The sequence below is a fragment of the Lactuca serriola genome, chromosome 8 (genome assembly GCF_051521515.1).
Source record: "Lactuca serriola cultivar US96UC23 chromosome 8, Lser_US96UC23_V15, whole genome shotgun sequence".
Taxonomy (NCBI): domain Eukaryota; kingdom Viridiplantae; phylum Streptophyta; class Magnoliopsida; order Asterales; family Asteraceae; genus Lactuca; species Lactuca serriola.
The window spans coordinates 148,886,384-148,898,408 of record NC_136415.1 but is presented as its reverse complement, the minus strand read 5'-3'; the positions used below and the strand labels follow the sequence as shown (position 1 = coordinate 148,898,408).

Genomic DNA, 12,025 nt, shown 5'->3' with positions numbered 1-12,025 from the left:
TTAGGGTTTGCATGTGCACCATAGGATTGATGTTTTGCTCATAACCCAACACAATCGCTATCAGGAACAGCGATAACACTTTTGCGAGCGCGAGTTGCTTTTTTGACCATATTTAAAAACGAAGAAGGTTAAGGAGAAAAAGAGACAAAGGTAGTACCTTCGATGGTATTCAATGAACGCTTGGAAGAAGAGCTAAAATAGTAAGACAAAATCGGAAGGCTGAACATCCTATTTATACAAGAATCACAGAAAGGTAGAATGGTGATTTGACCTATTCTAACGGCTAGAAAAATCATCCGTTGAGATTTAAATCGTCCTATCCGTTAAAACTTTTTATTTCACTTTGTACTTTGAAACTATACCTTTAAATATTTGGAAATTAACTTTAATATTTCACAAGTATAATTTGGGGGCAATTGTTTGGGGCAGTATCTCATAATCATATTCAGGATCCTTAATATTTCTGAAGCCTCGGGATCCTTAAACATATCACAGGGTCCTGATTATTATCATTAATATTTCCTAACACTTTTAACGACTATATTCTTCTTTCTTTTTCTCTCACTTGTGCATAATTAGTCAACATAAGATTCATTCTCAACGGAGAACCACTTCAACCAAACTTAAGACCCAGGAATACCAAGTCAAACAACGTGTAAATATTCATCTAACAGGATCCTGGAAATTATTGGACTTCTTGTTGCTTAGTATGGGTTATAAATAACACATGTAAATCGCACACTACACACATAAAAAAGCTATACTAGTTCACTTGTACTCGTATTATCTTCATTATCACTGTAAACCTACTTTGAAATTAATAAACACAACAAGGCATGTGATCATTATCACCTCCCAAGGTTTTATGTCAGAGATCCTAGCAAGGATCAAGGGCTTTCCTTGTAAACTCGTTTGCGATATTTATACTTCATTAGCATATTCATTTTGATCACAACACCACAACCTCTCATAGAATTTGGTTGATTCCTACTTTATTATTTTTTTACCAAAACAATATCTATGTATAAGATGAAGGTAACCATGCACTTACTTGTTAAAGTGGATGATTAGAAAGTTGGGCAGCGTTTCACTTTAACACTTGGTTTTTCCCTGGATGTGACCTAGGTTCAATTATCACTAAATCTTAGTTTATTATTTCTTATGACTAATTAATAATTGAGATCCCTCTATAATCCCAATGTAGACAATCTATAGGTGATAAGAGACAACCAGGCAGGGTCTGTTTGGTATATAGAGTATACTGTTTGGAAATCTCACTGTAAACACCTCACTAAATCTAGCCTAAACACCATCCCCGTAAATAGGTCAATCAGTATGACGACTTAGAATCACTGAAAAATCTTAATTATGAGTTCATAATAACGACTATGACTATAATTAAAAATTGCACTTAAATAAAATAAGTGTAGCTTAAATTACAGAGTAATCTAGTGAAAATTGGGAAATTACGCAGACAAAATCTCAATTCGGGAGCTTCTATTCTTCGGCTATCTGACACCGAAGGGCACTGATATAGTGATAGTGAACTAGGGAGTATGGGGAGTAAGGAATAGAAAAGATCTCCAGAGGATTTGGAGGAAGGATGTGAGAAAAATGAGCTGAAATCGGAAGTTTATATAGGCTGATTTGGGGTGCGTGTCACGCACCCTGTCCCCTGCGTCATGCACCTGGTCGACCAGGGTGACGTATCGCTCAATGGGTGGTGCCACGTGTCGCAATCTCGAGGGTTGTCGATATGCGCCACATGTCGCAATCTTAGAAAGCTCATAACACTTCTTCTTACGCGTCATGCGTAGCTATCGACGAGATCTATAACCTTCACTTAGACTCCATCGGCTAATTTTGACTTTATTTTTAAAGTTATATTTTTAATAAACTTAGACTGTTAATGTCCGTTAAAAATTCATAACTTTCTCGGCCGACGTCCGTTCTCGACAATTATTATATTGAGTGGTTCCTATTAACGAGATCTTCGATTTTCGTTTAAATTGTTTTGGCTAAAAATTAACCGATCTAAAATTCGATTTCTGAGTTGTATATTGTTACGCTGAATCTTAGAAAAATCATAACTTCCTCTAATGAAATCAAATTTTGATGTTCTCTATATGTAGGCTCTCGGTTTAATGACTACTACGACTTTTGTTTAGATCACCGAGGCTAAAAGGTAATCTATCGAAAATTTATTTTTTGAGAGTCGTAACAGTTTAATCGCGAAACTTCGAAGAAGCATAACTTATTCATACGAAGTCAGATTTCAACGTTCTTTATATATGTGGAATCCTTGTCACAAATACTATAACTTGGTTAAGATTATTCATCCTAAATAATCTCCTATTTAAAATTCATTATTATGGCATATAATTACTTATTTGCCTAGCCTGAATTTGCAGGTGTTATAGTTTTTCACAAAGAATATTTGCACAATCCTACTGCACGTGATATTAAGGGATTGTATTTGGCACATGAAGATAGACATGGATTTCCATGAATGATCGATAACCTTGATTGTACGCATTAGTCATGGGAAAACTATCTAACTGCGTGATGCGATCAATTTAGCCCAGATGATATAGGTTAGTCGACTATGATATTGGAAGTTGTTGCATATTTGGATTTGTGGATATGACATTCATTCTTTGGAGTTGTGGGGTCTAACAATGACAATAATGTTCTTGGCCAATCCCCCATTTTCAACAATATATGGACCTGGAAAGCACCCGATATGTCCTTCACTGTGAACGAGCATCCATACAAACATGGTTACTACCTTTGTGATGGCATACGCGGTACCTCAAACTGAAAAAGCAAAGTTGTTGACAAAAAGACAAGAACATACTAGGGATATATAGAGGTTATTTGGAGTCCTCAAACTGACATGACATATAGTGAAATACGTTGCACAACTCTGCAATATGGAAAAGTTAAAATGAATAATGCATGCATTTATTATAATGCATAATATGATTATTAAACATGAATGTATAGTGATTTGCATGTACGAAGACAACGGCATAGGTAACCCAACTTAAGAGTTCATAATCGGTTCAATTGAATTTTAGCAAAGGTAATTGAAATTCAATACACCGAAACTTATTTCAATCTTTGAGAAGATCTAGTGAAACATATGTACCAATACAGCATGAACAAAGAATAGTAATATCTTTGAATTATGTTTTTTATGGAACTTTTATTTTATGTAATTTTATGATTATTTTTGAATGAAGATAGAGTGATCTAGCGGAGCATCTATACCAAGACACGTATATAACATATCATTTTATTCTCTATAATTTCTCTTCTATTATTCTCAACACACTACATGTAACACATCTTTCTAGACTGTCTCAACACTCTCAATTTTGATTAAAAAAATATTATAATATTTACTAAAACAATAATTGAAATGGTTTGATGATAATTAAAATCCTAAAACGATAATTAAAATCCAAATGTATAAGTACTTAAACATGTGGAAGATAAAGAGAGTTATGGGATGGAAATGGTCATGAACCCGCCCAACCTAACCCACTGGGGCGTAACCACGACAGTGCCAGGCCCGCCGACCCCAACGGCTTTTTCCAACCAAAATCGACCAGCTCCGTGCACCTTTAGTACTAAAAATGCTCAAAAAAGAAGAAAAAAATATCCATCTAACCAGAACAAATCAACCTAGTTTTCATAATTGGTCTCTCATTCGTTATGAATTAAAAAAAATAAATAAAAAATAAAAAATAAAAATAAAAAAAACCCTTATAATTTAACCGATAGAACCATTAAAGATCGGATCCGATGATTCTTTAATAATGTGATTTTTTTAATCGTTCTCCAATTGGAATCGAGACAAATCAGATATTTGGGGCTTATGCCCACCTCTAACAACACAACTATTCATCATGCACAAATTACCAAGTCGAAATTTATCTTATTTAGCCTACCAACAAGAGATGGAAAAAAATACTCGTACCCACCGAAGAATCCACCCAAACCCGAATTGACCGGGGAAGGAGCTACCCCTCGGTCCTGACCACAATACTTATATAATCTATAAATAATAATCTAAACTGTATAAGTCCAATTTTCTTTAAAAAAACGATCATACTTAACATGTCGGACTCCAAACAAAAGCTCACCAATATAAGCATTTCAGGGCAGTTCCTAAGCCCTTAGAGTTTGGTCGAATTCATATGAATCTACCCAAGTGACAACTTTTAGAAAAACGAACACAACATATTCAACAAATTTCCAAATGACTCATTGCAGAGTAAACTTCCAAATCTTTCCAACCATATACTATACAAAGTAAATCAAAATACAAACAATTGATCGTCAGCTTTTCCTACAAACCATCAAGTTGAAGAATGTTGACGATCATTTCGCTTTTACATGCTCACATTTTTGTAATTTGTTCAAACTCACTCGCGATTAATAGTTTTTTTTTCAGAACACACATTTACCACATTATAAAAGTAACAACCAAACAAGGCGTAGACCAAGTCTCTTGCTAACCTATTGTGAAATTCATACTAATATCTTAATAAGCTCTCCATATCATATATGCTTTCTTGTCTTGCTCTTTTTATATACTAAATATTATTCTATCAGCAACCATGAGATTGCCCGCACTGCTTGCTAACACAGTGCCCACAATGAGCCCAATCCACACTCGAATTAAAACCCATGTACCGCTTTCACTATCAAAGGTGCATGATAAGTCCATATCGACAACAAAAGACACAAAAAAGACAAAAAGGAAAGGGTATTATAGTAAAACAATGAAACCGTATAGCATCCCTCGAGGTCAAACCTCAATTCCAGTGTGCCCATCAAGGAAAGATTCTGCAGATAAAAAAGATCACAAACACGTTACTTAATTTTGCTATAAATATAAACAAGAAATATATATATATATATATATATATATATATATATATATATATATATATATATATATATATATATATATATATATATATATATAAAGTCAGTCATTAATTACTTGAATATGATTGGCCATGTCGCGAGCTTTCTCAAATGTGGTAGTAACACTGAAACAGAAAGGCTTGTACGAAGACGTCACACAACAACCATACATCAATCAAATCAAATCAAATGTTTTCAGAACTATGTGCACAGATCGACGGAAATCAAAAGTATAAACAATCAAACCAAAAAAAAAAAAAAAAAAAAAGATTTACAGAAGCTAAAACCCGAGAGTTGATTTTTTGGATATTTTTAGTTGTTGACCTGAAAAGGAAGAAAGATGTGATGTGACCTGTATTAAGTGAGCTTTGGGCTTTATACATATAGCTTCTGAATCATGAATAATGAACAATGAACAATGAACATGAACCCATTCAATTTACATTCATAGTGAATAGTGATAGCTTCTTCAGCAAGGCACAAAAGCTGCTGAATTGGCGGTATATGTGAAACGACAATACACACCCTCCTCACAAGTTTACTTAGCGGAAGAAATACGGCGTAAGGAGGAAATCCAACTGCTGGAAGGACCTGTTGTTGTGGTAGTAGTAGTAGTAGTGTCTGGAATTGGATGATGATTAGTGTTGTTGTTGGAGTCTGATGGTTTTGTTGTGTATCTTTTTGGCCCAGATGATGATTGTGGCATTTGCAAATGACTCAACATCTGCCACATCAGCATTATATACAGTTACTTTAGTCTAAATATATATAAAAAAGTTTTTAAAAAAAAAAAAAAACAGATAAGTTTACGTTTCTTTCGGGAGGATTTTCGGGAGTCATTCGGTTGATCGGTGATTTTATTTGCATTCGGATGCCGGGACTGGCGGCTGTGTTTGACCTCATGCGGTCTGTTAATTCAGCTGAATAAGTAGCATTGTTGCTTCCTGTAACTGAAAGGAACACACACACATACATACACAGATGTTAGTTTGATGAATATTATTTTAAATTTTTTTTTTTTATATATATATACTGTTTGATTTGATCTCTAACCTTGATGTTTTTCCATATCTTTTCGAATGGCCCCACTGCTGCTTTCTCCATGACCTGGCTGTAAAAGATGGATAGTTTTTATTAGAAAAATTAATAAAGTATTATATGAAGAGAGAAACTGCATTGAAAGTGCACTAACCAATCCATGTGGTTGAGTTTTATTCTTTTGTGACTGTTGGTATTTAAGAATTGTCCAATCAAAGATATAATCAAATTCAAATCCTGCAACAGATATATATAAAAATATTATTTGCATGAAATAGCAACCTACTTTCACTGCTTATAACTTTAATAAGAAAACCTAGAAGTACAATAATGTAATATATATATATATATATATATATATATATATATATATATAAATGAATTTCACTTGATATAAAATTGGTGTTCTTTATTGCAAATTTATATTAAACTTACAAATTGCCAAAAAAATACCTTCACGAGTGAATAATTCTCGGAATAAACGTTTGAGAAATCCATAATCAGGGCGTTGATCGAAGGTCAATGAGTGGCAATAATGGAAGTATGAAGCAAATTCCACAGGGTGAGACTTGCATAGAACCTTAATGAATTGAAATTGTAAGGTATAATAGAAAAAAATAAATGAAGATTTAAACTCAATTAGATAAATCATATGGTATATTGGCATTTATTCACCTCAATTGGAGTTGACAATTTCTTCTCACATATTTTGTCATACTTCTGCTTCTTTGTGGCAGCTTTTAGACCCTGCCATGGAAGGCTAGACACAAAGTTTATGTTAACAAAATTAACGTTGAAGGAATTATAAAACTAAAAAAAAGAAATATACATCACAGCAAAAATGGGTACCTTCCTCTAAGAAAATATAGAAGTACATATCCAAGAGACTCTAAATCATCACGTCGACTTTGCTCTAGAAAAGAGACAACAAAAATGAACTTTAAGTTTTCTCCTATATTTTAGGGTGATATCATTCATTCAAGTTCAGTGAAAGCTATTCTTACCAATTCCAAGATGAGTATTGCAACTTGCATAACGTGCTGTTCCAGTTAAATTTTTGTTCTCCCTGAAAAAATAGGTAGTAGAATGTATAAAACCATTGAATATGTGATTTGAAATCATGCAAGAGAAGGGATAATGGGATATTCAAATTTAGGAAGATTATATCTATATATGCCAAATTGAAAGGTATACCTGTAAGGAATGTGTCGATGGGTTGTTGCATCACGATATCTTTTTGCAAGCCCAAAATCGATAATATAAACCTAATGGATAAAATGAAAGAATATGTGATAATGACATCATTGCAAAATGCCTTAGAGATTTGTAACTTGTAAGAAGTAGAAAAGTAAGGCCTTTATTATCACCTGGTTTGCTTTTCGACCAAGACCCATGAGAAAATTATCAGGCTTGATATCACGATGCAAAAACCCTTTGGAGTGTACATACTCGATTCTCGTAATCTACACACACAAAGATACTAGCTTCTTAATTGCTCTAGCGAAGAACAAACAGATAATGACTTATCAGAAACTATGAGATCCAAAACCTAGAAGTTGATGTCTATAGAATGGAGGTATAATGTTTGAATAGGGTGTAAGATGCATAGTTACCATTTGATCAGCCAACATTAAGACTGTCTTTAATTGAAATTTCCTCCCACAATAGACAAATAGGTCCTCAAGACTTGGTCCAAGCAAATCAAGTACCAAAATGTTATCCTCTCCATCTACACCAGACCATTTTATAGCAGGTATACCACCTACAAGTGAAAACAATGATTGGAAATTGATGTAATGATATATATCATTTCTAAATAGAACACATGAAAGGGAAGGAAAACATGTATATCTTTGTTATGATAATGCTATACATACTTCCTCCCTGAAGAATATTGTATAACTTGGCTTCATATAGAAGTTGAGGATGTTTTGTCTTATTGTTCTCCTGCAGAGTCAGAAAAAAATATCAAGACTGATCTCATGTTACACTAAAATAAGCAATGCATGTACAAAACTATGAGTTCTTATGGATTACTTTCACTTAATTCAGTCTCTGTAAACTTAACCTTAACCTTAAGCAAAAGTAAATAAACAATATAAAGGTAGTACAGCATAGACAGCCAAAGGAAGTGAGGAACATGCTCTGATTACTTGGCATCATAGATAGAGTCATAGAGCAGACAACTTTTATTGCAGAAACACCAATGGCATGCTAAGTAGCTGGAATACCATTGCAAACAATCTGGATTCAAGCTAAATCAGTTCACAATCGGACTAAAACCTGCTACAATTAGAATCCTAAACCTCAAATTCAATGCTCCCTAACCCTAGTGAAACAAATTCACACCGATTGCCTTCAGATTCAACAATTGGAAGCAATATTCAACATAATAAATAGTTAACTACAACTATCTCATATGTTGTACTATAAACTGATACGAGACCTCACAGCAGCCGACCTAGTTCGATCGCACTAAAACCAATCTAAAAAGTCATTCTTCAAACATAATAGTGAGTTACCAATCAAAAAATGAACAAAAAAAGTAACTGCAATTAATCATGTTCAACACTTACGATCTTCACGGCGACGATTTCAAACGTATCAACATGCGTGGCTGCACAAAAAATCCTTAACTCTCTCAAGTTCAATTTCAACAAAACTTACCGATTTAAGCAAGAACAACAAAAACTCAAAAGTAAAAGTAAAACCTAGATGAATTTCACCGAAGGATCCACTTCCGATCTTCCGACCGAGTTTGTACTTTCCTCCGACTATCCTGTCCATATATGTAGATACGCGTTTTCCAGATCAACAACAACAGCTTGACGAAAAATGAAACTGGAGCAGGTCTTCCTCGAAAATTTGAAGGAGATAAAGATGAAAGAATTATTGGAGAGATAGAGGATTTTGTGTATGTATTTGTTTATTTTATTATTATATTATATTATATTTTGTTATCCAAAAACAGAAACTAGTAAGTGCGGATGGCTTCGTTAACTGTTGGACCGAGGACTTAAGTTGGACAAAACGCGTAGGGGGGTAAGATGTCATAATATGTTTGTAAGAGGGTAAGATATGATGATAATATGAAATGAAGGGTAAGATTTGATAATACGGTGTAACGGGGTGTCGGTTGTTGGCTAGATGAACAGAAATCACAGGTGTCAGTCAACCTTTGAGTTTTGAGGGTAGTGAAGTTATATAACAATAGTAAAATGTTAGGGTTAAAAACTTAAAGTAGCATCTTCGTTAAAACCTTATGTATAGAACATTAGGTGCTTTTTTTGGGAGTTAGAGGATTTAATGACACAATTAGATCAATTAAGGTTAAAGCGATATTGGATAACTTTTAATTTGATTTTTGCTTGTATTAATATTTGAATTTTATTAAAACATTAAAGTTTTAAATTAGCGGTAAATGAACAACAAATTTTATATTTTCATTGTTTTTTTTAAATGTGTTAAAAGATAAGGATTTTAGTGAAATAAAAAGTTTTACGAAATTCTTGTCAACAAATGACACGTGAAGGATAAAAAAATTAGTCAACAACTAGTCATCACGGTAATTAGTTGGTTTATTGCAAAAATATATATTTCGATTTTTTAATGGGTGATATAAGGGATTTCTAATAATTAACCTAAAAGTCAGAGGGGGGGAAAATCAAAAAGTTGAAGAAAGAAGGATGCACGAATTATTAGAGTATTATGTGTACGTGACACATGTTGCATGTGTACATCGTCATTTCCAACATAAATACATAAGACTTTGAAACCTTTGAATTATAAATAAAGGTCTAACTTGGAGGGAACCCACAATTCCTTTCTCTTCCAACTCACTTGTCATATCATTTTTTTTCTCTCAACATGGAGGAACCGACAATTATTTTCTATTTAAAATCAATTTTCACATCAATTTTCTCTCTCATCTCACTTCCACTGCTCATATCTTATAATACCTGAAAACTCATCTTTCTCATCACTTCCAACCTGTAACGATCGAAAAATTCCAATTCCTTATTTAGAAATTAAGTAAAAATTGTGTTTATGGATATAGAAATCAAGAATTTGGAAGTACATTGCTATTTGGAAAAAGTCAACATGCTGACCAAACGTCATGTCTTAAAAGATGTGATGTGTGGTAAAAAAAACGCATCATGAAGATTCAATAAATGTGTTGTGTGTGGTTGTGTGGGTGACAATTAATGTGGCAGGCGAGTAGGACAGGTGGCAAGAGGTTGGAACATGAAGCAGTCTCTCAATGTGACACGTGGGCTTTGCATGTCAACATGTATCACAACTAGTATAAATACCTTATAATCGTCTTTCTTTGCACGTTTCTCCGACGAGAACTACGAAAACTCGAGCAACGACTTGTAGCTTAAAGAAGCATGTATTAGCGTTGATATACGAGGAACTGATCACAAAAAGAGATAAGGTATTCTATCATCTCATTATTATGTGATTATAGTTATGTAACGTGGTTATAGAAAGGTTGTTAAAACCCGAGTCGGTTAGTCAAGTTTATAATATGGTGTCATTATGAACTCAACAGTAAGTTTAACAGTTGAATTCCACGGTGGGATTTTTGATCCGATTTACAAGAGTTATAAACCCTAAATTATAGGATGATTAGAAGTGACTAATCAAACTAACGATTTACATGATAATCCATTTAATAGATTTAGTATAAGATTTTGAATGAGTCTGGTAACAAGTGGTTACCAGGTTCGGTTAAGGGTCGAATAAATGACCACTATAGTAGACGTGATAGTTAGCCTATACAAGTTTCTAAGGAACATGGTATCTTGATTAAATAGTGTTGATGATTTTAGCGTCACCTAGCATTTTGTGTAATTGGAACTGACATGTGAGCTAAGAGGCTTATCGTTTGTGCTCTATATTCTATGTTGTAGTGAATATGGAGTGCAAGCATATATGGGATTGAATTATAAGCCAATACGACAGAAAGGCGGGGGTCAAGGGGGTCACGCCCCCTTGCAGGGTCCTAGGTGCAGCGCCCCTAGCAGGGTCTAAGGGGAAAAGCCCCTGTTGGTCTTCGGAAATTTGAATTAGTTTCATTATGGAAAAATTGAATTCTAGTGGGTGATTATGGTAAAATTAACAAATCTTGTCGGTTTTGGAAACCATTGATTATGCCACTAAATTCAAGATTCTCCTAACTAATTTAGAAGATAACAACCCTAATCTGTCATGTATATATACGACTCATCTTTTGAGGTATAAACATAACCCTTCTCGACTATTCTTCTTCTTCTAAAACAAACTCAGAATTCTTTGGCGATTTGGCTTGTGTTTCTGTGCCTAGATACACAAGTGTCCTTTTTGGATTATCCTAGACTGGATTTCTTCTAACTCATACATAGGGTGGAAATATCAGTTCAGAAGGTGAATATACATGATCCATAAAGAATCATATTTTCCACCATCACCCTAATATTCCCTAATAAATAGGTTTTGGCAAGGTGATAAGTTGGAGATAGTGTAGAGTTAACGACCAAAGTAAAAGTAAAAAATAGTCTACACTAACTAGTCAAGTGAGAACATGCGAATTTTATGGCTACATAGCAAAATGAATTGTTTATGTGAAAATGTTTGATAACAAGCAAGTCGTTTATATGAAAATGTTGTGATGCATGAGTCTTTAAGTCGTCACATTTACTAAATTGATAAAAGGAGAATATTGGTATTTAAATGTTTGAAATGATAGCATACCATATTTGTAATGATTTTTATATCGGCATTGCTGGTTATTTAATAAATGGTAAAGGTAAAGGATTCAGATCAAGCCCTCATAAAGGGAAGCGACCACAAGGAATTATTTGTTCACTTGTGGTTAGTAGGGAGTTGGTTGTGAATCGCCTAGGGGCATGAATTCCCTATATGTGCAAAGTTTATTTTTTGGAGTACAAATTCCCCATATATGCAAAGACTTATGTGTTTGGGGCATAGATTCCCCGTGTATGCAAACGAATATTTTTTGGGATAAAGATTCCCCATTTATGCAAAGTTTATGTTTTTGGGA

The 12,025-nt window shown here is 33.9% G+C and overlaps 1 protein-coding gene and 1 long non-coding RNA gene across 2 annotated transcripts; both read right to left on the bottom strand.

The window, feature by feature from the left end:
• Positions 1–4,689: 4,689 nt before the first annotated feature.
• On the bottom strand, positions 4,690–5,155 carry LOC145071420 (uncharacterized). Its single transcript, XR_013690448.1, has 2 exons — positions 5,018–5,155; positions 4,690–4,857 (listed from the first exon to the last, which is right to left on the bottom strand). It is a non-coding gene; the product is annotated as an uncharacterized LOC145071420 (long non-coding RNA).
• A 117-nt stretch (positions 5,156–5,272) lies between these two features.
• On the bottom strand, positions 5,273–8,884 carry LOC145071419 (casein kinase 1-like protein 3). Its single transcript, XM_079018310.1, has 14 exons — positions 8,691–8,884; positions 8,556–8,596; positions 7,857–7,926; positions 7,593–7,741; positions 7,347–7,442; positions 7,174–7,244; positions 6,984–7,045; positions 6,829–6,892; positions 6,655–6,739; positions 6,433–6,559; positions 6,134–6,216; positions 5,995–6,052; positions 5,752–5,891; positions 5,273–5,665 (listed from the first exon to the last, which is right to left on the bottom strand). Exons 1-14 carry the CDS (start codon positions 8,764–8,766, stop codon positions 5,480–5,482), a joined length of 1,308 nt encoding a protein of 435 aa, XP_078874436.1. The 5' UTR covers positions 8,767–8,884; the 3' UTR covers positions 5,273–5,479.
• Between the last annotated feature and the right edge of the window lie 3,141 nt (positions 8,885–12,025).

What these genes read in the sequence shown, in the direction of transcription:
- LOC145071419 (XM_079018310.1), bottom strand. Translation starts at nt 8,766, where the DNA reads ATGGACAGGATAGTCGGAGGAAAGTACAAACTCGGTCGGAAGATCGGA. An exon ending in AGAATTATTCACTCGTGAAG is followed by an intron (nt 6,217 to 6,432) that starts GTATTTTTTTGG and finishes TATCTGTTGCAG; the next exon opens with GATTTGAATTTGATTATATC. An exon ending in AGATATGGAAAAACATCAAG is followed by an intron (nt 5,892 to 5,994) that starts GTTAGAGATCAA and finishes TGTTCCTTTCAG; the next exon opens with TTACAGGAAGCAACAATGCT.